This window comes from Triticum aestivum, chromosome 3D (assembly GCF_018294505.1).
Source record: "Triticum aestivum cultivar Chinese Spring chromosome 3D, IWGSC CS RefSeq v2.1, whole genome shotgun sequence".
NCBI lineage: Eukaryota > Viridiplantae > Streptophyta > Magnoliopsida > Poales > Poaceae > Triticum > Triticum aestivum.
Window position 1 is genome coordinate 562,023,187 of NC_057802.1, and position 25,906 is coordinate 562,049,092.

At 46.9% G+C, this 25,906-nt stretch overlaps 1 protein-coding gene across 1 annotated transcript in view; it reads right to left on the reverse strand.

Annotated features, from left to right (window-relative positions):
- Positions 1–10,767: 10,767 nt before the first annotated feature.
- Positions 10,768–25,906, reverse strand: part of LOC123076507 (uncharacterized) — a 33,446-nt gene continuing 18,307 nt past the window's right edge. The window contains exons 3-9 of the mRNA XM_044498715.1: positions 14,765–14,768; positions 13,079–14,464; positions 12,486–12,541; positions 12,363–12,412; positions 12,160–12,223; positions 11,999–12,080; positions 10,768–11,372 (exon numbers count right to left, since the gene is read on the reverse strand). Of these exons, the coding sequence (XP_044354650.1) occupies positions 11,176–11,372; positions 11,999–12,080; positions 12,160–12,223; positions 12,363–12,412; positions 12,486–12,541; positions 13,079–14,464; positions 14,765–14,768 (1,839 nt within the window). The 3' untranslated portion in view covers positions 10,768–11,175. The remainder of the gene's footprint in view (positions 11,373–11,998; positions 12,081–12,159; positions 12,224–12,362; positions 12,413–12,485; positions 12,542–13,078; positions 14,465–14,764; positions 14,769–25,906) is intronic.

The following is a 25,906-nucleotide window of genomic DNA, read 5'->3' on the forward strand; positions in this document are numbered from 1 at the left end:
CCTCCTCCCTCCTCTCCTGTGATCTCCTCCTCCCTCCTCTCCGGTGACCTCCTCCTCCTCCTCTCCGACGATGTAGGCGAGCTCCTCTCCGGTGACCTCCTCCTCCTCCCCCCCTCCTCCTCACGGTCTCTCCTCGACCCTCCTCTCTGGCGAACTCCTCTCTGGCAAAAGAACGTACAAGATCCAAAAACGAGAACAAATTTTGAAAAAATATTGTGCAAAAAAAGAGCAAAAAAAAGGGCAAAAAAATCACGATCCAGATCCAAATTCAAAATTCAAAAATAGCAATGGCACACGGTGGGGGTTAGACGGTGCGCCACTACTATTTTCCCGCCTTCAAAATTCAGAAAAAATCAAAAAAATTCAAAAAAAAAGTTACCAGTGGCGCACCTGTAGCAATAGTAATGGCGCACTACAGGGTGTGCCACTGTTACCTGCAATACTAATGGCGCACCAGGGATGCGCCATTAGTACTTGTTACTAGTGGCGTGATGATAGTGGCGCACCTATAGTGCGCCATTAATGGCAAAAATAGGTGCGCCACTAACAGGCCTTTTCCTAGTAGTGCTTGTTTCAGTGTTTTGAAGAAAAGGAATATCAAACGGAGTCCAAACGGAATGAAACTTTCGGGAGAGTTATTTTTGGAACGGAAGCAATCCAGGAGACTTGGAGTGCACGTCAGGGAAGCAACGAGGTGGCCACGAGGCAGGGAGGCGCGCCTGCCCCCCTGGGCGCGCCCCCACCCTCGTGGGCCCCTCGTGGCTCCCCTGGCCGACTTCTTTCGCCTATATATGTCCATATACCCTAGAAACATCGGGGAACAGAATAGATCGGAAGTTCCGCCGCCGCAAGCCTCTGTAGCCACCAAAAACCAATCGGGACCCTGTTCCGGCATCCTGCTGGAGGGGGGATCCCTCACCGGTGGCCATCTTCATCATCCCGGTGCTCTCCATGACGAGGAGGGAGTAGTTCACCCTCGGGGATGAGGGTATGTACCAGTAGCTATGTGTTTGATCTCTCTCTCTCTCTCAGTGTTCTTGAGGTGACACGATCTTGATGTATCGCGAGCTTTGCTATGGATCTTATGATGTTTCTCCCCCCTCTACTCTCTTGTAATGGATTGAGTTTTCCCTTTGAAATTATCTTATCGGATTGAGTCTTTAAGGATTTGAGAACACTTGATGTATGTCTTGTCGTGCTTATCTGTGGCGACAATGGGATATCACGTGATCCACTTGATGTATGTTTTGGTGATCAACATGCGGGTTCCGCCCATGAACCTATGCATAGGGGTTGGCACACATTTTCGTCTTGACTCTCCGGTAGAAACTTTGGGGCACTCTTTGAAGTACTTTGTGTTGGATTGAATAGATGAATCTGAGATTGTGTGATGCATATCGTATAGTCATACACACGGATACTTGAGGTGACATTGGAGTATCTAGGTGACATTAGGGTTTTGGTTGATTTGTGTCTTAAGGTGTTATTCTAGTATGAACTCTATGATAGATCGAAAGGAAAGAATAGCTTCGTGTTATTTTACTACGGACTCTTGAATAGATTGATCAGAAAGAATAACTTTGAGGTGGTTTTGTACCCTACAATAATCTCTTCGTTTGTTCTCCGCTATTAGTGACTTTGGAGTGACTCTTTGTTGCATGTTGAGGGATAGTTATATGATCCAATTATGTTATTATTGTTGAGAGAACTTGCACTAGTGAAAGTATGAACCCTAGGCCTTGTTTCCTAGCATTGCAATACCGTTTTCGCTCACTTTTATCATTAGTTACCTTGTTGTTTTTATATTTTCAGTTTACCAAAAACCTATATCTATCATCTATATTGCACTTGTATCACCATCTCTTCGCCGAACTAGTGCACCTATACAATTTACCATTGTATTGGTTGTGTTGGGGACACAAGAGACTCTTTGTTATTTGGTTGCAGGGTTGCTTGAGAGAGACCATCTTCAACCTACGCCTCCCACGGATTGATAAACCTTAGGTCATCCACTTGAGGAAAATTTGCTACTGTCCTACAAACCTCTGCACTTGGAGGCCCAACAACGTCTACAAGAAGAAGGTTGCGTAGTAGACATCACATATTATCATCATCATAAGAGAAGTATCAAGGATTAGTCATAGGCTCATGCCTTGCATGTACCCAAATGGAGTTCCTACTCCAAGTTTGAAGCATCAATGATGTTCAATTCACCTCTCAAACAGCAAAAGACTTTCTCATCAAGCGGTTTGGTGAATATATCCGCCAATTGCTTATCGGTACGAACATGCTTAAGATCAATGTCCCCTTTAGCAACACGATCTCGAATGAAATGATGACGAACTTCAATATGCTTAGTTCGAGAATGTTGCACGGGATGTGAGCAATCTTAATAACACTCTCATTGTCACAAAGCAATAGAACATGTTTCACATTGATCCCATAATCTTTAAGAGTTTGGGTCATCCAAAGTAATTGAGCACAACATGAACTGGCGGCAATGTATTCCGCTTCGGCGGTGGATAAGGATACCGAGTTTTGTTTCTTGGAGGACCAAGACACAAGAGATCTACCAAGAAATTGACAAGTACCCGGAGTGGACATTCTATCAACCTTGTCTCCGGCATAGTCCGAGTCGGAATAGCCAACAAGATCAAAAAAGGACCTCTTAGGATACCAAATGCCAAAATTTGGTGTATGTATTAAGTATCTCACTATCCTTTCACAGCCTTAAGATGACATTCTTTGGGGGCCGCTTGATATCGCGCACACATGCACACACTTAGCATAATATCGGGACGGGAGGCACATAGATATAACAATGATCCAATCATAGAGCGGTAAACCTTTTGGTCAACCGATTTGCCGTCCTTGGTCAAATCAAGATGTCCACTAGTTGGCATGGGAGTTTTCATACCTTTGCTTTCTTGCATGTTGAACTTCTTGAATAAGTCTTTGGTGTACTTTGTTTGAGAAACAAAGGTGCCTTCCTTAGTTTGCTTGATTTGCAACCCAAGAAAGAACTTGAGTTCACTCATCATAGACATCTCAAACTTCTTTGACATTAGCTTTCCAAACTTCCCACTAAAATGAGGGTTAGTCGAACCAAATATGATATCATCAACATAAATTTGGCATACAAATAATTCACCATTAACCCTTTTAGTGAAAAGAGTAGAATCTATCTTTCCAATCTCAAAGCCTTTCTCAATAAGGAACTTGGTCAAGCATTTATACCACGCTCTAGGAGCTTGTTTAAGACCATAAAGAGCTTTGTGAAGTTTGTAAACATGATCGGGTTTCTTAGGATTGACAAAGCCGGGAGGTTGTTTAACATAAACTTCCTCCTCAATTTCACCATTTAGAAAATCACTTTTAATGTCCATTTGGTATAAAGTGATATCATGGTGATTAGCATAGGCAAGTAAGATGCAGATGGACTCAAGTCTAGCAATGGGGGCATATGTCTCACCGTAGTCCATACCTTCAACTTGAGTGTAGCCTTGGGCGACGAGACGAGCTTTGTTGCGGACGACTTGACCATCTTCGTCTTTCTTGTTGCGAAACACCCATTTGGTACCAATGATGTTGTGGTTGTTGTCGGGCTTCTCGACCAATGTCCACACTTGATTTCTCTCAAATTTGTGTAGCTCTTCGTGCATGGCGTTTATCCAATCCGGATCTTCCAATGCTTCTTCAACCTTCATAGGTTCAATGCTCGAGATGAATGAATAATGTTCACAAAAATTAGCCAAACGAGTTTTAGAGCGAGTGATTCTCTTGGTTTGAATATCATTGAAGATTTGTTCGACGGGATGATCTCTTGAGACTCTTGCTCGAACTCGTGAGAGCTTTTGCTTGGGTCGGGGTGGAACATCCTCTTCATCATCTTGTCCTTCTTCTTGGCCTTCTTCATTATTGACGTTGTCGTTCTCTTGTCGTGGTGGAGAAGGAGGTTGATGAGGTTCATCTTGGTGTACTTCCTCGTTTTCTTCATCTTGATGTGTCCCACTCGTGGATGCTTCCATGTCAACTCTTGGTTCACCTTGTCGTGAGGTAGAAGCTTCCACTTGGACGGATGCGGTACTCTCCTTCACCTCCGTTGGTCGAACCTTTCCAATAGACAAGTCTTGGATTACTTCCGAAGGGTCTTTATCTCCTACATCAATTGGCAATTGCTCTACTTGCGAGCCGTTAGATTCATCAAACTTCACATCTACCGTCTCTTCAACCTTTCGGGTGAAATTATTGTAGACACGGTAAGTGTGAGAGTTTGAGCCATAACCAAGTAGGAATCCTTCATGAGATTTAGGAGAAAATTTAAAACGACGATGTTTATCAAGAATGTAGCACTTTGAGCCGAATACTCGAAAGTATCCAACTTGGGGTTTGTTACCGGTGAGGAGCTTGTATGCCGTCTTGCCGAGTAGCTTGTGAAGATACAAGCGATTTGTTGCATGACAAGCTGTCTCAATCGCTTATATCCAAAAGTGTTTCGGAGTCTTGTACTCATCAAGCATCGTTCTTGCCATCTCAATAAGAGTTCGGTTCTTCCTCTCAACAACTCCATTTTGTTGAGGTGTGTACGTAGCCGAGAACTTGTGTGAAATCCCTTCTTCGTCAAGAAAGGTGTCCACATTTGCGTTCTTAAACTCCGTTCCATTGTCGCTGCGAACCTTCTTGATCTTCACTTCAAATTGATTTTGGGCCTTCCTAGCGAAGCTCTTGAAGATCTTTTGGACCTGTGATTTATCATCAAGAAAGAACACCCACGTAAATCTTGAAAAATCATCAACTATGACTAGACCAAATGAGTTACCACCGAGACTCTTGTAGGCATTGGGACCAAAGAGATCCATATGAAGTAGCACGAGCGGTCTTCTCGTGGTCATAATGTTCTTCACGGGGTGACTTCCTCCAACTTGTTTTCCTGCTTGACAAGCACGACAAAGTCTATCCTTGTCAAATATAACATCTTTTACTCCAAGGATATGATCACCTTTAATAAGCTTATCAAGATTTCGCATGACCACATGGCCTAACCTTCTATGCCACAACCAACCTTTCGAAGATTTAGCAATAAAGCAAGTTCTAGGTTGAGCCTTTTTTAGTGAAATCAACAATGTAAAGATCACCTCTACGGATACCGGTAAAGACCATTTTATGATTATCTCTACGAAACACTTGGCAATCTACTTCAGTAAATAGGACATTGAAACCAAAGTCAGAAAGCCTAGATACGGAAAGTAAATTGTAGCCAAGAGATTCAATGAGCATAACATTTTGTATGGAGCTATCATGTGAGATGGCCACCTTACCAAGGCCAACCACCTTACCCTTTGAGTTATCACCGAAGTGACATACTTTCGAGGGCCGTCGTTTTCAGCAAGCTCATGGAACATATCTTTGTCTCCAGTCATATGATCAGTACATCCACTATCAAGGACCCATTCCTTTCCTCCAGCCATGTAGCCGTGAAGATTAGCCATAAGACCAAAGTGTCTCATCGCATCATCAAGATCATAGTCACTATCATCATTCTCAGCATAGTATCCATGTTCAACATCGTCATGTGATGGATCAATTCCTAGAGATAGTGATTCATTAGAAGTGTGACCGTAACAATGTTCATCTCTATGAATCCTAATGACTTCAGAAATGATATTGCTAATAATTCCAACATCTCCTTTGGCACGCATGAGATCACGAAGCTCAAATAGGTAGTCATCAAACTTAGGATCACTAGTAATCATCCTATTCAAGACAATAGACTTATGGAGAATCTCATCTAGATTTTTCAAGGAATAATTTGCGCATCGTTCCTCTAGAAATCTCCATATGGTGTAAGCACAACCTAGAGCAGGTAGGCTAGCAATCAAATTTTTAGGCAATCCTTTTACAATAAGATTGATAATTCTAAGATTGCGAATCATGTCAAGATCCTCATCGGGTGTGGGATGCAAAGGATCAACAAAGCAAGCACAAGGAGTAGTAATGTACTTGGTTAAATGATATTCATTGAAAATCTCAAGCATCTCATTTTTCCACTCATGAAAGTACTCTCCATCAAGTATAGCCACTCTATGTCTAAGACTCCCCAATGTAGACTCATCCATCTTCCTTCAAAGGTGTTTAAACCAAATCAATGGAGACCAAAGCTCTGATACCAATTGAAAGGATCGAGAAAAGGTGTCTAGAGGGGGGTGAATAGACTCTTAGTAAGAAAAATTGCAGTTTTTAATTTCTTTAAGTTGAAGTGGAGTTTTAGCACAAGTTTAAACATTCACAATACATATCAAGCAAGCATGGCAAGAGTATATGGGCAGCGGGAAGTAAATCATGCAAGTTGCAAGAATGTAAAGGGATGGGATTGGAGTGTGCAAACGCAATTGGAGACACGAAGATTTTTATCTGTGGTTCACGTTGATGGAGACTTCAACCCACGAAGGGTAACGGTTGCGCGAGTCCACGGAGGGCTCCACCCACGAAGGGTCCACGAAGAAGCAACCTTGTCTATCCCACCATGGCCATCGCCCACGAAGGACTTGCCTCACTAGGGTAGATCTTCACGAAGTAGGCGATCTCCTTGCCCGTACAAACTCCTTGGTTCAACTCCACAATCTTGACGGAGGCTCCCAAGTGACACCTAGCCAATCTAGGAGACACCACTCTCCAAAAGATAATAGATGGTGTGTTGATGATGAACTCCTTGCTCTTGTGCTTCAAATGATAGTCTCCCCAACACTCAGCTCTCTCTCATAGGATTGGATTTGGTGGAAAGAGGGTTTGAGTGGAAAGCAACGTGGGGAAAGCTAGAGATCAAGATTTATGTGGTTGGAATGGAATATCTTGACCTCAACACAAGTGTAGGTGGTTCTCTCTCAGAAAATGTGTGTTGGAAGTGTAGGCATGTTCTGATGGCTCTCCTCACGAAAGAAGAGTGGGTGGAGGGGTATATATAGCCTCCACACAAAATCTAAACGTTACACACAAATCACCAAACTCGGTGGGACCGAATCAGAAAACTCGGTCAGACCAATTTAGTTCAAAATGTGAACGTTAGGATTTTCGGTGGGACCGACATGATCAACTCGGTAGGACCGATGTTCTAGGGTTAGGGTAAAGCCTCATCTCGGTTGGACCGATTACACAAACTCGGTGGGACCGATTTGGGTAATAAGCAAAACAGAGAGTTGGCCAAGCAAACTCGGTGAGACCGAAATTACTGCAATAGGCAACAAAGAGTTGGCAAGCCCATCTCAGTGAGACCGAGATCCCATCGGTGAGACCGAATTGACTAGGGTTTCTGGCAGTGGCTATGTCAAGTGAACTCGGTGGCGCCGGATAGGAAATTCCAGTGGGGCCGAGTTTGACTTTTGGTTTGGGACATATGTGGATGTGAGAAAGTGGTTGAGGGCTTTGGAGCATATCATTAAGCACTTTGAGCAAGCAAGCCATTAAGCAACACCTCATTTCCTTTTAATAATATTGGCTTGACTCAATGTGATCCTGGATCACTAAAATAGAAAATGTAGAGTCCTGAGCTTTGAGCTTGAGCCAATCATTTGTCCTTATCATCTTGAAGGGGTTCCACATCCTCTAGTCCACGCCACTCCATTGTTGAACTTATCTGAAACATACTAGATGAAAACATTAGTCCAACAAGAGATATGTTGACATTAATTACCAAAATCACCCAGGGAGCACTTGTGCTTTCAGCCGGTCAGCCTCCATTGATGCCTCATGGGAGGCGCAGTGAAGGCGCCACCGATGCGCATCCCGCCCGCTCCCACCACGCGTCGTCCGGCATGCAGGTTCTCACCGCCCCGCTTCGGCTATAAAAGCCAATCTCCCCATCGGTGAACGCCACAGTCGCCCCACCTCCCCTCGTATCGCCACACAAAGCAACACTCCCCCCTCTTCCTGCCGACGAGCAATGACTGAGAGGTACCCCGGCGATGCCGCGGCGGCGAACAGCTTCGGCCGCCGGCATCTCCATGAGGAGGAGGCGCGCCTCCTTTATGAGGCCGACTATCCAGCGCCCCCGGACATGCATGTGCCAGGGTCGTGGAAGTGGAGCGCCGGCGGCGTCCCGGTGCTACCGGTGCTCGAAGGGCTACACGACGGGCCGAGATCGCCCGCATCCGCTCGTCGCTGACGGAGGCGCAGCGGAACGAGCCGAGGTACGCCGCCGACAGCCACACGATGTGGACGATGTACTTTGAGCGCCTCCGCGAAGACCAGATCGCCTCCGCCAACGGCATCATCCCCCGCGGACGCCTCAATTGCGACAGGTGGCGTGAGTGGTGGGGCGTGCCCGGCCGCACCCTCGAAGCCGTCCTCGACCACATCGAGACCAGCAACACGTCGTGCCTCGAGTACCCGCCGCGCCCGTCGTTCTCTCGCCGCCGTGGCAGCTCCTGGACGCCGCGGCGAATGGAGCCGGGGACGTCCTCCTCGTCGGGCTCCGGCTCGTCGACGCTCCGCCCCGTCAAGCCGGAGCCGGAGGAGACGCCACTTCGGCGCCGCACCCGCAGCGGTGCCCTCGTCATCAACGAGGGCGCCCGCCCCTCCCTGCGCTCCCTCCGCCTGAACCATTTCTCATTTTTGTCTTCCCCATCAACGTCAGAGAACTGAGACATTTCTGTTATATGAACAGTCTTGCACCACGCAGCGCTGGGCGTTGTTTGCCTTAAAAATGTTGGGTGACTATCCACTCGATCCTATGCTATGCATTCTTGTGACCAATAGAGGTAAGATGATGAATACAAGATGGCGATGAGTCATGCCAAGTTTAGGGAGTGTTGCTCGTACCCTCATTGCAAGTTTTCAAACAGGGCATACTGCCGGTGATTTAATATTGACTTCCAAGTTAACACGAGATTCGATTTTTTTTTGGCATGATAATATGTGTCTCATTCATATAAAAATATCAAAGTACAAATCACGTAAGAGCATCTCCAATAGATGGTCCAAATGTAAAAATACCTAACTTTTGGACCGTCTGGAGCAAAAGACGCTGTTCCAACAGACAGTCCATATGTAAAAAAGTTTAGACCGCGGCCTCCCGGCGATGTAAAATTGAAAACTTTGTAATGCAAATTTACATCACGAGATACAACTGGTCCAAAACCGTGGCAGCCCGCGAATCGCCCAACCGCCACTTCATTTCGCTTCCGCCCGCCAGCTCCCCGCCTGCCGCAGCTCCCCGCTCGGCCGCCGCAGCTCTCTGACGCCGCCCCGCCGTAGATCCAAACGCCCGCCGCTGATTCCCCGCCTGGGTCGCCGCCTGCCGCCGCTCCGCCCCGCCCGCCGCTGCCCCGCCCCGACCCGGTCCGCCTCCTCTCTGGCCGCCTCCGCACCCCGTCCGCCTCCTCTCTGGCCGCCTCCGCCTCCGCTCTGGACGCCTCCGCCCCGCCCCGACCCCGTCCACCTCCGCCCCGCCCCAACCTCGTCCGCCTCCTCTCCGACCGCCTCCGCCTCCGGTCCGTCCGCCGCCCGCTCCCCGATGGCGCCGAAGAAGACGCCGAAGGGCAAGTCCGGTTTCTTCGGCGTGAGGGCAAAGCCCTTCAGGAAGTTCGGAGTGGAGTTCTCTGACGCCGGGCGGCGTTGGTGGCTCGACACGTATCCCACCGCCGATGATGCCGCGCGTGCCTACGACATGGCGGTGTGGCGTGCCGGACGGCCGAAGACGGACCTCAACTTCCGAGAGATCGAGTCCCAGGCGGTGGCGGAGTGGCTCGTGCCGCAGGGCATTCGGATGGAGGAGATGCCGGCGAAGAAGGCGAAGAAGAGACCTGCGGTTGTCGTCGCTCAGGGTGAGAGCGACGAGGCAGCGATGGCTCGGTTTGCGCGAGAGCATCCGCAGTACATCCAGGCCGAGCTGGAGCATTACTGGAAGCACGACATCGAGGCGAAAAAGAAGGGGGTGAAGGAGGACGAGGCCGGCCCCTCGACTGTCATCCCTATCGAGTCATCGGATGAGGACTTGGGTAACTCCGAGGAGGAGGACAAGGGTGCGATGCCCCGACCAAGGACGAGTTCTGGGAGCAGTTCCGCAGCTCGGACAACGAGGAGTAGTTTCATAAGTAATAGTTGAATTTGTGTATGAAACTATGTTGAATTTCATGTTTGAACTATGTTGAGATGAAGTAGTAATTGGTCGTTTTAATCTTCGTTTTGGACCATCCGTTGAAGTTGCTCTTTTTTTTACATCTCCGATTTGGACCATTTGTTGGAGTTGTATTTTACATCCGGTTTTGTACCGTCAAAATGTGGACCATCTATTAGAGATGCTCTAAGGACCGACATGACAAAACTAAAAAGATAGCAGAACATCTGTGAGGTTGACACCAACGAATCAAACAACCCACATAGGAAAAGTTCCTAAGGATTAGAATCCTCCGAAATTCCCTTGAGAATTCTTTGAATCAAAGAAGTCCCAAACTCGTAAGCAAACCTCAGGAAGTGAAGCAAGCCAGCTACAGGTCCATGTGCTACTTGTGCTATTGTGATTTTCATTGTCTAAATACACATTTTGAAAAGTTGAAAAATTCGGAATAAAAATCACACGGGTATATCCGAACATTCTATGTGCATGCACAATGTTTTTGGTGAAAAACGTTTTTTGTGGCTTGTGTAAAAAATACAATTTATGATGCATAAATTGTCTTTTTACACAAGCCACAAAAAACCTCTTTTTTCACCGAAAACTTTGTGCACGCACATAGAATGTCCGGATATACCCGCGGGATTTTTGTTCGGAATTTTTCAACTTTTTAAAATGTGTATTTAGACAATAGGTGCATATGCACCTAGGAGCCCTTGTCAATTTCCGAATAAAAGGAGGCCTTTTTTTATTGTGGCATTCACTGTGAAAAAATTATGTACGCCTTCATGCTTACTTATTGCACATGCCGCTGTAGTAGGTCACTGAGAAATAAACCCACTGCAGATACACCATTAGGCACTAGTTTTCATGAAAGCAAGGGTCATGATAATTTAGTACAGATTATTCAGAAACCCAACTTTATAATACATTGATACTTGTTTAGTTACTCTTGGACGATTCAACAAGAAAAAACTAGCTTTTATGTCATCTGAATTGTCATCGTCTGGTAAACCATTGGCAGGACTGTCGTTTACCATGTAGGCCTGATTTGGATTTGAAAACAGTTACCAGCAGCAGCAGCAATCATGCCAAGACAGCAGGGGATATGGTCCTCCAGCATCCATACAAGGCAGCATTGTTGTCAAGGATGCAATCTCAGGTCCTAGTTGTGGAAGCAGTGCCAAGAGGTCTTCCAGGGACAAACAGAGCAATAAATTGCCATCAGCATCAGTTTTCAGTTTTCGTTTCATCCGAATATACCCTTCAGCAAAAGCATCAAGGATGGTTAGTGATGCTTTGGAAGTCAGTTTTTTAAACCGTCAGCTAGTGAAAACTGTTAAAGCACCTCCTTTGTCACAGTTTTGGCAAACGGGCTACACAGCTTATTACAGTTGACTTTATTGCAATTCGCAAAAGAAAAAACAATTGACTTTATTGCCCTAGGAACTCTGCATCGTCTCCTTAGGTTTATGTTTTTGTATTTTCAGACACGCCACAATGAACCGTAGCTCGGTTTTTATATAAAGTTGAAAGATTTTTGCCATTCCTAAAGAGTTCTTTGTTCATACAACCTGCTCCTGTTAATTATTTAGCACATCAACTACAGGATGTAGTTTTTACATGTTTTTTTGTTACTTCAACAATGTCACTGTTTATAAAGATGCTAAAAAGAAGATTCAGTACTCCCTCCCTCCAAATATAATTTTCAAATCTGGCTGGTAAAAGGAGCTACCTAAGTCGCAAGTTGAAAAATGATCCCTCTACTATACGCATAACATCTGCAGACAAAATTTTACTACCAAATTTCCAGCCTCGCAACAAGGAGCATAACCATGCAATGACCAGTAAAAAAGAGAATACCATAGCACAAACATTGTCAATGTTTACCTGATCCTGCTGACATCAAAATGGAATCCAATTGCTGTAGTAACCTGGTCCGTTGTACATCAGCAGATTCATGATTCGATGGCTGTACAATAATAGTTAGATATTAGTGAATGGAGATGGCAAGATGCACACATCTACAACAATCGATCAATATAGCATACCAGATTGTTCTCCCCATTTTTCCAAGCTCCGATTGGTGCAGATGTGTCGTCCCCAACCCATGACCTTAAGCAAATGGCAAGAAAAAGCAAGATACGAAATGTTATCTGCCAAAATAAGTAGTGGAAAACCAGGAAAATAGGCAGATAAATTGACAAATCGTTATCATTGTTTCTACGAGTTGTACAAACACAGTAGAACTTACCATTGGTCATGATGTATATTTAATTCACGTACACAGGAATCGCCATCGACCTATACAAAAATGAAAATAAAAAAGTTAGGTGGTATAAATTCTTCAAAACGACGAAGAAAGCAGGTCACTTACTTTTGCATTGTTGGCAGTCTTCTCTGAGTGGTTTATCAATGTGGGTGAAAAATCACCTGCGACATGATTAAAAACATTAATAAATTGCAAGAGGTCAATACAGTTGTCATCAAGGATTTTAGCAGCAAGAGCAGCAAATTATTTCAAAAGTGTAGTCCAGGCCCTGTTCGGATGCCCAGCATATTTGGAGTTCTCTTGGAGAACCAAGGTTTAAGAAAAATAGAGGCAGTTTGAAATACTTTGACGAGTTCGGAACTTCGGATACAAAAAATATTGCAGTCAGATAGTGTGCTATTCCCCTAAATCTGGGCTATTTTAGAGAGAAAAAACCTACACCTTTTACCCTTGTTGGCTACTACTTCAATTTACAAGGTTGATTAGATTTTCCATGGCGGATCATGAATCCTAAGTCCTAAAAGTACAATTAAGAAAACTACAGTACAAAGATCAAATAGGTAGAAACAGCATAAACACAATTGGATACAGAACCAAATAGATAAGCAAACCTATTTAGTGGCAAGAACCATCATTCATATGTGAGATGCACAAAAGCACATACTAATTAATGCCAGCTGCTCAATAAATATAAATACCTGGAGTTGTATTCAGATAATAGGAGAATGTAGAGGGAACAAAGGCTGGCCGGATACAGTGATATTCCAAGTCCTCACAAGGTTGAATTGGTTTCACCATCTTCTTGGCAAGGTCAACACCAACAATCCATGTGTTGTGATCATCCATTTTCACCTCGGATAGCAGGTAGACAAGTCTGTCACCTGGAACGCCAAAGGTCGGGCAAAGTGTTGTCAGGCTCCTAAATGTCAATTCCTTGTCCTGAGCACGAGCATCGCACATACGAGGGAACGATATAGAATCCACTGTGAAGTCATCAACATGAACAGTGTGTGCCCTGAACCAAAAGTCTGATGGATCAATCCTATAGCATGTCCGGATGACCCAACCATCAGGGACCGCAATACCTTCATCCACTACAAGACCACGGAGGGGCCTGGAATCATGGATGATACCGCTAACAACTTTAACTGGTCTGCAAAAATGTTGCATCTCAATGAACTCGAAGAGCCCATTGCAGTAGGTGACATCCCGGATCAGCCCCGGTTCGCCTTGCAGGATGTCCACGTGCGGTTTGGGAAGAGGGATGAGTCGGAGAACTGGGTCTTTATCAAGCACCTTGCAGGTGACAATGCCACGCCAGAGGTCTACCCAGCCTACCTCATCTGCTGCAAGCCCGATAGCCTTGTGGAATTGACAGGGCAGGTCGGCATTTGTCCTGACGGCAGGAGACGCCGGCAGCTGCAACGGTGTGGTGTTCCACTCGCGCGTCTTGGACGAGTAAATGTGGAGGTCGTAGTGCCCAATTTCACTCCCCGCAGAGAGATCGGCGAGGACGTAGCTGTCCTCGCCGTCGTCGCCGTCGGGGCAGGGAACCGAATCCCTGCTGCTGCCTAGAGGAGTTGGCGAGATGGGTTCGAGCGACGGGCTGCCGCCGGGCCCCGCCTTGTAGATGAGGTACTCGACGAGATTGCTCCCGTCGCTCCGGGTGATGAAGAGGAAACGGAAGAGGACGAGGCCCTTGGCGGAGAAGAGAAACAGGGGCATGAAGTCGAAGTCGCCCTCGCCATCGAGCTCGGAGAGGTGGACGTGGAAGTAGGAGACTCCCGGCGGGGGCACGAGGTTGAAGCCCACCTTGACGTCGCGGCCGGCGGTCGTCTTGCACGCGGCGCTGGTGGTCGTCGTCGTACCCCTTCTTTTCGAGGAGAACCCAAGAAGGGTACCGCGGAACGGGGGCAGCGTCGCCGGCGGAATCGCCGGCGGAGGAGGCCATGCCAGCCAGGCGGCGCGAGGCGTGGGCGCGGATCGGATTTGGGACCTAGGGTTTGTTGCGGCGCGAGGGGTGGGCGCGGCGCGGATTTGGGATCTAGGGTTCGCCTCTCCACGGTATGACCTCCGGTGTTTAACTTTTTATTTATTTATTTTATTACAGCAAATAAGACTTTGTTCCCAAATGATAGACATGTGGTTAATAACCAGCCTTCTAGCAGCTTATTTATAAGCCTAACTTTTTATTTAAGGGGTCCGCATTGATTTTTCGATGTGCCGTGTCTAGGCATTTTTTACATATGATCGCTTTTTGTTCTCAAGCTTTAGGAGTTGAGGTTCGAACATAATTCATCGTGAAGGTCCTGATTGGAAGAGTAGCTCTACCACACCTTTGGATCTTCTCTCCAACTAGTTGGCGACATTGTCACCACACATACCATGCTACAAACAATTACCAATTACAGTACCGGAACTTCTCCCAACCTCGGTTCTAGTTTGGACAAAATCTTCATCGTGACAGAAACCTAATCTATCTTGCACGACAGCTTGTCTAAGAATATCTCTCGATCCCAGCTTTCATACCTCGCGTGCTCGACGACAAGTAAATAACTAGTGTTGTTATCATCCATTCTAATTGACCAAACAACATTGAGGAGAACATGGAATATGTCGGCCTGCAAGAACTCCATAGCAAGACATAGCCCCTTACAACACCTTCCAAACTGTCTTTTCAAACCTGATTCGGTTGTGCATTCCCTGTCCATCTAGGCATTCTGGTTTTAACACATGTTGGTGTTCAAGTTCACGGTGATAAAATGAACAAACAGAGAAAGTTCCCGATCAGGTCTTCCACCTTTGTTAACATGGTTGCATCTCTTGGTGTGATAACTTGACGTGATACGTACACTGGTTGGAATCCAAGAATTCTGCCAAATATTAATTTGTGCTTCAGTCCCAACCCACCAAATGCAACCCCTGTGAAAAGTTTGAATCCCTGCAACCATGCTTTGCAAGTGTATGAGGATCCCTTCTTAGGACTAGCTTTCAAGATATAGCCATCTGGATAATATTTCAATACACGTGGCACAAAGAGTCAGAGTTATGGATTAGTCGCTGACACCGTTTTGCTAACATATGCATGGTAAGATTAAAATTGTGAAGGTACCTAAACCCCAATCACCCCTTCTTCTTCTTCGGAGTGCAGAACTTCCACCAAGCGAACCAATGCATCTTATTTTTCTCCTCACTATCTCCCCACCAAAACAAGCAATTTTATCATTGATTGACTTGCAAACTCCATCTGACAGTTAGAAACAAACATGGACTGGGATGGAATTGCTTGAGCAACCTATTTAATCATAATTTCTTTTCATTGCATTGAAAGGCTTTTTTCTTTCCATCCCTTCAACCTCTAACAAGTGTATCAATAAGATGTTAGAAGAAGTCACTCCTGTCTACCCCTATGGTAAAGCCGAGTAGAAAAGGAAGAAGTAAACCGGGCGCCACCGTCTACCGCCGTCCGGATAAGACGTGTCGCTTACCTCCTCGTGGGTGATGAATCAACGCGTGATGGAAGGCTTTAGGGGGGAGATTTGGGCGGTGAGGCGAATGTGGCTAGCTATATAGGGCGATCGATTCGGCAGGAGGTGACGCAATTCCTCCCACCACTTTTTTGGGGATGCGCGCAAGCTCACGCCATCTCTCTGCTCGCACGAGCTCGATGCCGCGTTCTCCTCCCCTGCATCGCTCGAGCCTGGATGAGAGGAAACGGTCGATTTGGCTGTTCCTAGAGGGCCTACCTAAGGGGTGCTTCAAGGTTCGTGCCATGCAAGCCAAACAGTAAATATAGACTACCAAACTGGAGAAATTTGCATCGCGCAAGACTGGTTGGACCGAATGCATGCTACCAAATGCATCCTTGAAGAATGACAAGTGCCCGCGGGAGTGGGGTTTAAGTCTAGGTGTCGTATTCGTTCACTGGAGTTATAGATTGAATTCCTACACCTAATTCCGTGACAGCCAAACGAGTCAGGGTTGGAATTCGGAAATGAAATCCGTGAATTTTGACCTAAATGAAAGGGCCAAATGAGCTGTAAGTTAATTAGTATGGCACCCTTGAAGGAAATATGCCCTAGAGGCAATAATAAAGTTGTTATTTATATTTCCTTATATCATGATAAATGTTTATTATTCATGCTAGAATTGTATTAACCGGAAGCTTAGTACATGTGTGAATACATAGACAAACAGAGTGTCACTAGTATGCCTCTACTTGACTAGCTCGTTGAATCAAAGATGGTTAAGTTTCCTAGCCATAGACATGAGTTGTCATTCGATTAACGGGATCACATCATTAGAGAATGATGTGATTGACTTGACCCATTCCGTTAGCTTAGCACTTGATCGTTTAGTATGTTGCTATTGCTTTCTTCATGACTTATACATGTTCCTATGACTATGAGATTATGCAACTCCCGAATACCGGAGGAACACTTTGTGTGCTACCAAACGTCACAACGTAACTGGGTGATTATAAAGGTGCTCTACAGGTGTCTCCGATGGTACTTGTTGAGTTGGCAAAGATCAAGATTAGGATTTGTCACTCCGATTGTCGGAGAGGTATCTCTGGGCCCTCTCGGTAATGCACATCACTATAAGCCTTGCAAGCAATGTAACTAATGAGTTAGTTGCGGGATGATGCATTACGGAATGAGTAAAGAGACTTGCCGGTAACGATATTGAACTAGGTATTGAGATACCGACGATCGAATCTCGGGCAAGTAACATACCGATGACAAAGGGAACAACGTATGTTGTTATGCGCTTTGACCAATAAAGATCTTCATAGAATATGTAGGAGCCAAAATGAGCATCCAGGTTCCGCTATTGGTTATTGACCGGAGACGTGTCTCGGTCATGTCTACATAGTTCTCGAACCCGCAGGGTCCGCACGCTTAACGTTCGGTGATGATCAGTATTATGAGTTTATGTGTTTTCATGTACCGAAGGTAGTTCGGAGTCCCGGATATGATCACGGACATGACGAGGAGTCTCAAAATGGTCGAGACATAAAGGTCGATATATTGGAAGCCTATATTTGGACATCGGAATAGTTCCGGGTGAAATCGGGATTTTAACGGAGTACCGGGAGGTTACCGGAACCCCCCGGTAAGTGTATGGGCCTTAATGGGCCATAGTGGAGAGAGAGAGAGGAGACCAGGGCAGGCCGCGCGCCCCCTCTCCCTTTGGTCCGAATTGGACTAGGAGGGGGGCGGCGCCCCCCTTTCCTTCCTCCCTCTCTCCCCCTTCCTTCTCTCCTAGTCCAACTAGGAGGGGGGGGGAATCCTACTCCCGGTGGGAGTAGGAGTCCTCCAGGGCGCACCATAGAGGGCCGGCCCTCCCCCCTCCTCCACTCCTTTATATACGTGGCCAGGGGGCACCCCATAAACACACAAGTTGATCATTGATCTTTTAGCCGTGTGCGGTGCCCCCTCCACCATAATCCACCTCGGTCATATCGTACCGGTGCTTAGGCGAAGCCCTGCGTCAGTAGCATCATCATCACCGTCATCACGCCGTCTTGCTGACGAAACTCTCCCTCGAAGCTCTGTTGGATCGTGAGTTCGTGGGACGTCACCGAGCTAAACGTGTGCTGAACTCGGAGGTGTCGTGTGTTTGGTACTTGGATCGGTCGGATCGTGAAGACGTACGACTACATCAACCGCGTTGTCATAACGCTTCCGCTTGCGGTCTACGAGGGTACGTGGACGACACTCTTCCCTCTCGTTGCTATGCATCACCATGATCTTGCGTGTGCGTAGGAATTTTTTTGAAATTACTACATTCCCCAACAGTGGCATCCGAGCCAGGTTTATGCGTAGATGTTATATGCACGAGTAGAACACAAGTGAGTTGTGGGCGATACTAGTCATACTGCTTACCAGCATGTCACACTTTGATTCGGCGGTATTGTTGGATGAAGCGGCCCGGACCGACATTACGCGTACGCTTACGCGAGACTGGTTCTACCGACGTGCTTCGCACACAGGTGGCTGGCGGGTGTCAGTTTCTCCAACTTTAGTTGAATCGAGTGTGGCTACGCCCGGTCCTTGTGAAGGTTAAAATAGCACATACTTGATGAAATATCGTTGTGGTTTCGATGCGTAGGTAAGAACGGTTCTTGCTCAGCCCGTAGCAGCCACGTAAAACTTGCAACAACAAAGTAGAGGACGTCTAACTTGTTTTTGCAGGGCATGTTTTGATGTGATATGGTCAAGACGTGATGAGATATAAATTGTTGTATGAGATTATAATGTTTTGTTAAAGTTATCGGCAACTGGCAGGAGCCTTATGGTTGTCTCTTTATTGCATAAGATGCAAGTGCCATGTAATTGCTTTACTTTATCGCTATGCGATAGCAATAGTTGCAGAAGCAATAGCTGGTGAGACAACCATGTGACGACACGTTGATAAAATATCAAGATGATGGAGATCATGGTGTCATGCCGGTAACAATGGAGATCATGACAGTACTTTGGAGATGGAGATCAAAAGCACAAGATGATGATGACCATATCATGTCACATATTTTGATTGCATGTGATGTTTATCTTTTATACATCGTATTTTTCTTAGTTCGGCGGTAGCTTTATAAGATGATCCCTTACTAAAATTTCAAGGTATAAGTGTTCTCCCTGAGTATGCACCATTGCGACAGTTCTTTGTGCCGAGACACCACGTGATGATCGGGTGTGATAAGCTCTACGTTCACATACAACGGGTGCAAGCCAGTTTTGCACACGCAGAATACTCAGGTTAAACTTGACGAGCCTAGCATATGCAGATATGGCCTCTGAACACTCGAGACCGAAAGGTCGAGCGTGAACCATATAGTAGATATGATCAACATAGTGATGTTCACCATTGAAAACTACTCCATCTCACATGATGATCGGACATGGTTTAGTTGATTTGGATCACGTGATCATTTAGATGACTAGAGGGATGTCTATCTAAGTGGGAGTTCTTAAGTAATATGATTAATTGAACTTTAAATTTATCATGAACTTAGTCCTGGTAATATTAGAATATCTATGTTGTAGATCAATAGCTCGCGTTTAGCTCCCCTATTTTATTTTTGATATGTTCCTAGAGAAAACTAAGTTGAAAGATGTTAGTAGCAATGATGTGGATTGGATCCGTGATCTGAGGATTATCCTCATTGCTGCACAGAAGAATTATGTCCTTGATGCACCGCTAGGTGACAGACCGATTGCAGGAGCAGATGCAGATGTTATGAACGTTTGGCAAGCTCGATATGATGACTACTTGATAGTTTAGTGCACCATGCTTTACGGCTTAGAACCGGGGCTTTAAAGACGTTTTGAACGCCACGGAGCATATGAGATGTTCCAAGAGTTGAAATTAGTATTTCAGACTCATGCCCATGTCGAAAGGTATGAGACCTTTGACAAGCACTTTGCCTATAAGATGGAGGAGAATTGCTCAGCTAGTGAGCATGTGCTCAGAATGTCTGAGTACTACAATCACTTGAATCAAGTGGGAGTTAATCTTCCAGATAAGATAGTGATTGACAGAGTTCTCTAGTCACTATCACCAAGTTACTAGGACTTCGTGATGAACTATAATATGCAAGGGATAGCGGGAACGATTCCCAAGCTCTTCGTGATGCTGAAATCGACGAAGGTAGAAATCATGAAAAGCATCAAGTGTTGATGGTTGACAAGACCACTAGTTTCAAGAAAAGGGCAAAGGGAAGAAGGGGAACTTCAAGAAGAACGGCAAGCAAGTTGCTACTCAAGTGAAGAAGCCCGAGTCTGGACCTAAGCCTGAGACTAAGTGCTTCTACAGCAAAGGAACTGGTCACTGGAAGCATAACTGCCCCAAGTATTTGGCGGATAAGAAGGATGGCAAAGTGAACAAAGGTATATTTGATATACATGTTATTGATGTGTACTTTACTAGTGTTTATAGCAACCCCTCAGTATTTGATACTAGTTCAGTTGCTAAGATTAGTAACTCGAAACGGGAGTTGCAGAATGAACAGAGACTAGTTAAGGGTGAAGTGACGATGTGTGTTGGAAGTGGTTCCAAGTGTCGGTGTCAAAACCGGCGGATCTCGGGTAGGGGGTCCCAAACTGTGCGTCTAAGGCGGATGGTAACAGGAGGCGGGGGACACGATGTTTACCCAGGTTCAGGCCCTCTCGATGGAGGTAATACCCTACTTCCTGCTTGATTGATCTTGAAGATATGAGTATTACAAGAGTTGATCTACCACGAGATCGTAGAGGCTAAACCCTAGAAGCTAGCCTATGGTATGATTGTTGTTGTCCTACGGAGTAAACCCTCCGGTTTATATAGACACCGGAGGAGGCTAGGGTTACACAATGTCGGTTACAAGAGAGGAGATCTACATATCCGTATTGCCAAGCTTGCCTTCCACGCCAAGGAGAGTCCCATCCGGACATGGGACGAAGTCTTCAATCTTGTATCTTCATAGTCCAACAGTCCGGCTAAAGTATATAGTCCGGCTATCCGAGGACCCCTAATCCAGGACTCCCTCAGTAGCCCCTGAACCAGGCTTCAATGACGATGAGTCCGGCGCGCAGATTGTCTTCGGCATTGCAAGGCGGGTTCCTCCTCCGAATACTCCATAGAAGGTTTTGAACACAAGGATAGTGTCCGGCTCTGCAAAACAAATTCCACATACCACCGTAGAGAGAATAATATTTCCACAAATCCAATCTGCTGACACATTCTATAGCATGACATCACACCACGGCCCGGTCATTATTCGAACCGTTTTTCACAACCAGCCACTGCACATATCGCGAGGCTATTTTCTTGGCACGTCTTGTCGAAGCAGAGATCGTGTCCCCTTATCATGGAATTCTCATCAATACAGGTGTGGGTAACCCAACCGCGCCATCAATTACGGCGCTTGGGGAATAAGCGGTTTTACCAGGCAAGTGGGGAGGCGCAGAATCCCTGCTGCCTTTATAAGGGGATAAGGACTCCCTTTTGCACCCACACTTTCTACTTCCCGATTCATTCCCCTCCGCCTAAGCTCCAGCGCCCAAGCGTTCATCTTCTCTACCCACAAAAGGCCTTCGGAAGATGTCCTGATCCGGAGCAAGAGGCAAATGGATGGCCTCTACCGTCCGAGAGAAGGATATCAAAAAGCTTCGGGAGGCTGGGTACCTGGCCAAGAAAATCAGCCACCGTCTCCCGACGGCGGGACAGATCGTCCCTACTCCGGAACCCCACGAGAGGGTTGTATTCATCCCTCACTTTGTCCGCGGGCTAGGGTTTCCCCTCCACCCGTTCGTTCGTGGCATCATATATTACTATGGTATCGATCTTCATGATCTGTCCCCTAATTCCTTCCTCAACATCTCGACATTCATTGTCGTGTGCGAGGCTTCTCTCCGCATCTCGCCGCACTTTGGTTTATGGCTGAAGATTTTTAATGTGAAGCCCAAGGTGGTGGGCGGCGAGCACGCCGAGTGCGGGGGCGCTATGGTGAGCAAGATGCCCAATGTCATATGGCCAACAGGAACCTTTAATGATTCTGTCAAGGAGTGGCAACAACAGTGGTTTTATATCACTGAGCCGCGCGGCACGGAATGGGCCGCCTCTCCCGAGTTTCGATCCGGTGCCCCCCTGCGGCTTACATCCTGGGTCAGGAAGGGCCTGGACTGGTCCTCGTCCGACGAACTGTCGGTGCTCCAGACGCGCGTTAAAGATATGGGAGACAAGAACATTGAACTTGTCAATGTGGTCCAGGTGATGTTAGTTCGCCGGATCCTGCCTTGTCAACACCGGACTTGCAATCTATGGGAATTCGATCCGGCCAGGCACCAAACCTTGCGAGAGCTTTTCGGCTCCTTGCACAAGGACATCTGGAAGGTGCTTTTCAAGTCCAGCAAATCATGGTCGGACTTCGCCGAGGACCGCCGGTACCAACTGTCCCGCCCTGCAAGTTCGGTAAGTCATCAAACTTTTTGTCCGCGTAACCCAAAGGAAACGCTTAACATGTTTTATACAACTCTCCCAGGGCTGGACGAAGAAGGCGGAGCGGATCCATTGTCCGGCCCCGCTGCCCGAAGAACCGGCCATCCCACTTCTGACGAAGATGCTGGTCCCGGCGCCTTACAAGGTGCCGAAAAAGACGGCCGAGAAGGAGGCCAAAAGGACCCGGGGCGGCCTTCGTCGCCGCGGCACTTCGGACACGACATCCGAAGGCTCTGATGCCCGTTCTGCCTCCAAAGAGGACAAGGAGGAGGAGGAAGATGAATCCCCTGCGGGGGGAAGAAAGAAGAGGACGGCCTCCGTACACCTGGAGGCCGAGCTGCCCAAAAGGGGAAAGGCTCCTCTTCCGGAGGAGTCCACTGCCGCCGCCGACAGCGGCCCGGCATGGGATCCCAGGGCCCAGCCCCTGGTGACCTCGTAAGTATATAAAATCCGAGTATGTTTTAGGCGTCCAGACTCATCATGGCATAGTATTTTAACCTAAGCCATATTTTTTGTAGTCCGGCGAGGTCCCGTACCAAACAATCCTCATCAAAGGATTCGCTGAGCTCGGACGCAATGGAGAGCGGGACGCCCCCAAAGACCCCTTCCTCCAAATAGGTGCATAACACCGAGGCTTCGTCTCAGAAGGACCCCGGCCAAGGAGGAGAGGAAAAGACCGTGAAGGCGGCGCCTGGAAGTCAAACTTCAGGGGCCGAACACATGGGGGAGAAAATTCCCATGGGAGCTGACGGCGGGGGCCATCTTGAATTCGGCTCCTAGCTGGGTGCAGTTCCGAAGACCAATACGGCTCCAGAATCAGGCAGGCGGCCTCTCCCAGCTCGAGGAGGCATACCGGCAACCTCTGTCCAACCAGAGGTGTCGGATGCCTTGTTGGTGGCGCTGAAGAGCGCCTCCATCGTCGATGAGCACCGTGCCCTTATGGGTGCAGTGATTGAGAAGATTCAGTCTGCTGAGAATGGACTGAATGGAGCCTGTATCAGCCTTATAAAAGGCTTTGAGGTATGTTTTATGAGTGTTCAAAGAGTGTCATAGTATAGATAGTAGCCCCTGATACACTGTTCGGTGAAAGAAAGAATCGGACAGAGGATCGAATTTATGTTCGCAGGAAGACTCATTGAATGACATCTATTTCTCTTCTGTGATAAGCAGGCGTCTGTAGCGGCTGCTGCCTCTCATGCTGCGGAGATCTCCGGACTGAATCAAAGTCTGGAGCGGGCCAAAGAAGAACTTGGCTAGTTGAAAATGCAGTTGAGAGATAAACAAGGTATGCACAAGTCTTGTTCGCGTTTATTGCGAATGAATTTTCAGTATGAAATAAGCTTCATGATTTGCGCTAGGGATTGTGACCGAAGTCGAGGCCCTTAAGAAGGCTGTGGCCGAGGCCGAGAAAAAGGCAGCCACAGAGCAGGCTCTTCGTGAGAAGCACGAGGCCAGGGTTATTAAAGCTGAGCAGGAGCTACAAGAGGCCGTGAGGAAATGCAAGACCTTGGAGCAGAGTTTAACGGAGAAAGAATCCGAACTCACCAAGGCGCATCAGGCCACGAGTGATGCCCGGGGGGAAACCCAAAGCGCCCTGCAGGGGATCCAAGAGGCGAGAAAGATCACGGCGGGTAAGGCTTTTTCCATGTAAAGCAAGTATTTGAGGGGAAAACTATGTTTCTGATTTTGAATCCGGATTTCTCAGGGGTTTTTGCCGAGCTGCCCCGCAGCATATCAGATGCCGCCCAATTCTACCGAGCCGAAGAAAGGAACACTGCGGATAAGCTCTTCTAGTCGCAGTATTTGGCACCGAATTATCCGGTGCCTTTTGCCGATCAACTGAAACAGCTAATCGAACTGCATAAGGCGGCGGAACTAGCCATGAAAGATTTGGTTATCCGGCTATGGCCTGCCGAGCCGATTCCAAGTAGTTACTTCGGGCTCGTGAAGCGGCTTGTAAGCGCTTGCCCTTGACTTAACGTCATCAAGCGGTCGGTCTGCATAGAAGGTGCGCGAATGGCCTTCGCCCGCGCAAAGGTGCACTGGGGGAAGATGGATGCCGAGAAGTTGATTACCGAAGGGCCGCCAGAGGGGAAGGAGCATCGCAAGCCCGAATTATATTATGAAAGTGTCCTAAAAGGATCCTACCTTGCAGCGGAGCTATGCACCAAGGACATTATATTTCCATGAATGCTAATCATGTTGTCCTTTGTAATGTTTGAACAAGGTCATTTATTTATTGCCCGTTATATAAAAGTTTACCCTCCTGTGCGGCCGTTTTATATGTTAAACCTGACAGTTGGCCAGTCGTCGGCTTCTGCCCCCACGTAAGAAGTACGGGGGTGTTCGGGATAAACCTGAGCACTCTTTATCCCAGTTTTGGGTCCTTCGAAGGAGGTGCTTGATACGTCTCCAACGTATCTATAATTTTTGATTGCTCCATGCTATATTATCTACTGTTTTGGACATTATTGGGCTTTATTATTCACTTTTATATTATTTTTGGGACTAACCTATTAACCGGAGGCCCAGCCCAGAATTGCTGTTTTTTGCCTATTTCAGAGTTTCGCAGAAAAAGAATATCAAACGGAGTCCAAACGGAATGAAACCTTCGGGAACGTGATTTTTGGAACGAACAAGATCCAGGAGACTTGGACCCTACGTCAAGCAACCAACAGGGAAGCCATGAGGTAGGGGGGCGCGCCTACCCCCCAGGGTGCGCCCTCCACCCTCGTGGGCCCCCTGTTGCTCCACCGACGTACTCCTTCCTCCTATATATACCTACGTACCCCCAAATGATCAGATACGGAGCCAAAAACCTAATTCCACCGCCGCAACCTTCTGTACCCACGAGATCCCATCTTGGGGCCTGTTCCGGAGCTCTGCCGGAGGGGGCATCCATCACGGAGGGCTTCTACATCAACACCATAGCCTCTCCGATGAAGTGTGAGTAGTTTACCTCAGACCTTCGGGTCCAGAGTTAGTAGCTAGATGGCTTTCTCTCTCTTTTTGGATCTCAATACAATGTTCTCCCCCTCTCTCGTGGAGATCTATTCGATGTAATCTTCTTTTGCGGTGTGTTTGTTGAGACCGATGAATTGTGGGTTTATGATCAAGTTTATCTATGAACAATATTTCAATCTTCTCTGAATTCTTTTATGTATGATTGGTTATCTTTGCAAGTCTCTTCGAATTATCAGTTTGGTTTGCCTACTAGATTGATCTTTCTTGCAATGGGAGAAGTGCTTAGCTTTGGGTTCAATCTTGCGGTGTCCTTTCCCAGTGACAGTAGGGGCAACAAGGCACGTATAGTATTGTTGCCATCCAGGATAACAACATGGAGTTTTTATCATATTGCATGAATTTATCCCTCTACATCATGTCATCTTGCTTAAGGCGTTACTCTATTCTTATGAACTTAATACTCTAGATGCATGCTGGATAGCGGTCGATGTGTGGAGTAATAGTAGTAGATGCAGGCAGGAGTCGGTCTACTTGTCTCGGACGTGATGCCTATATACATGATCATACCTAGATATTCTCAT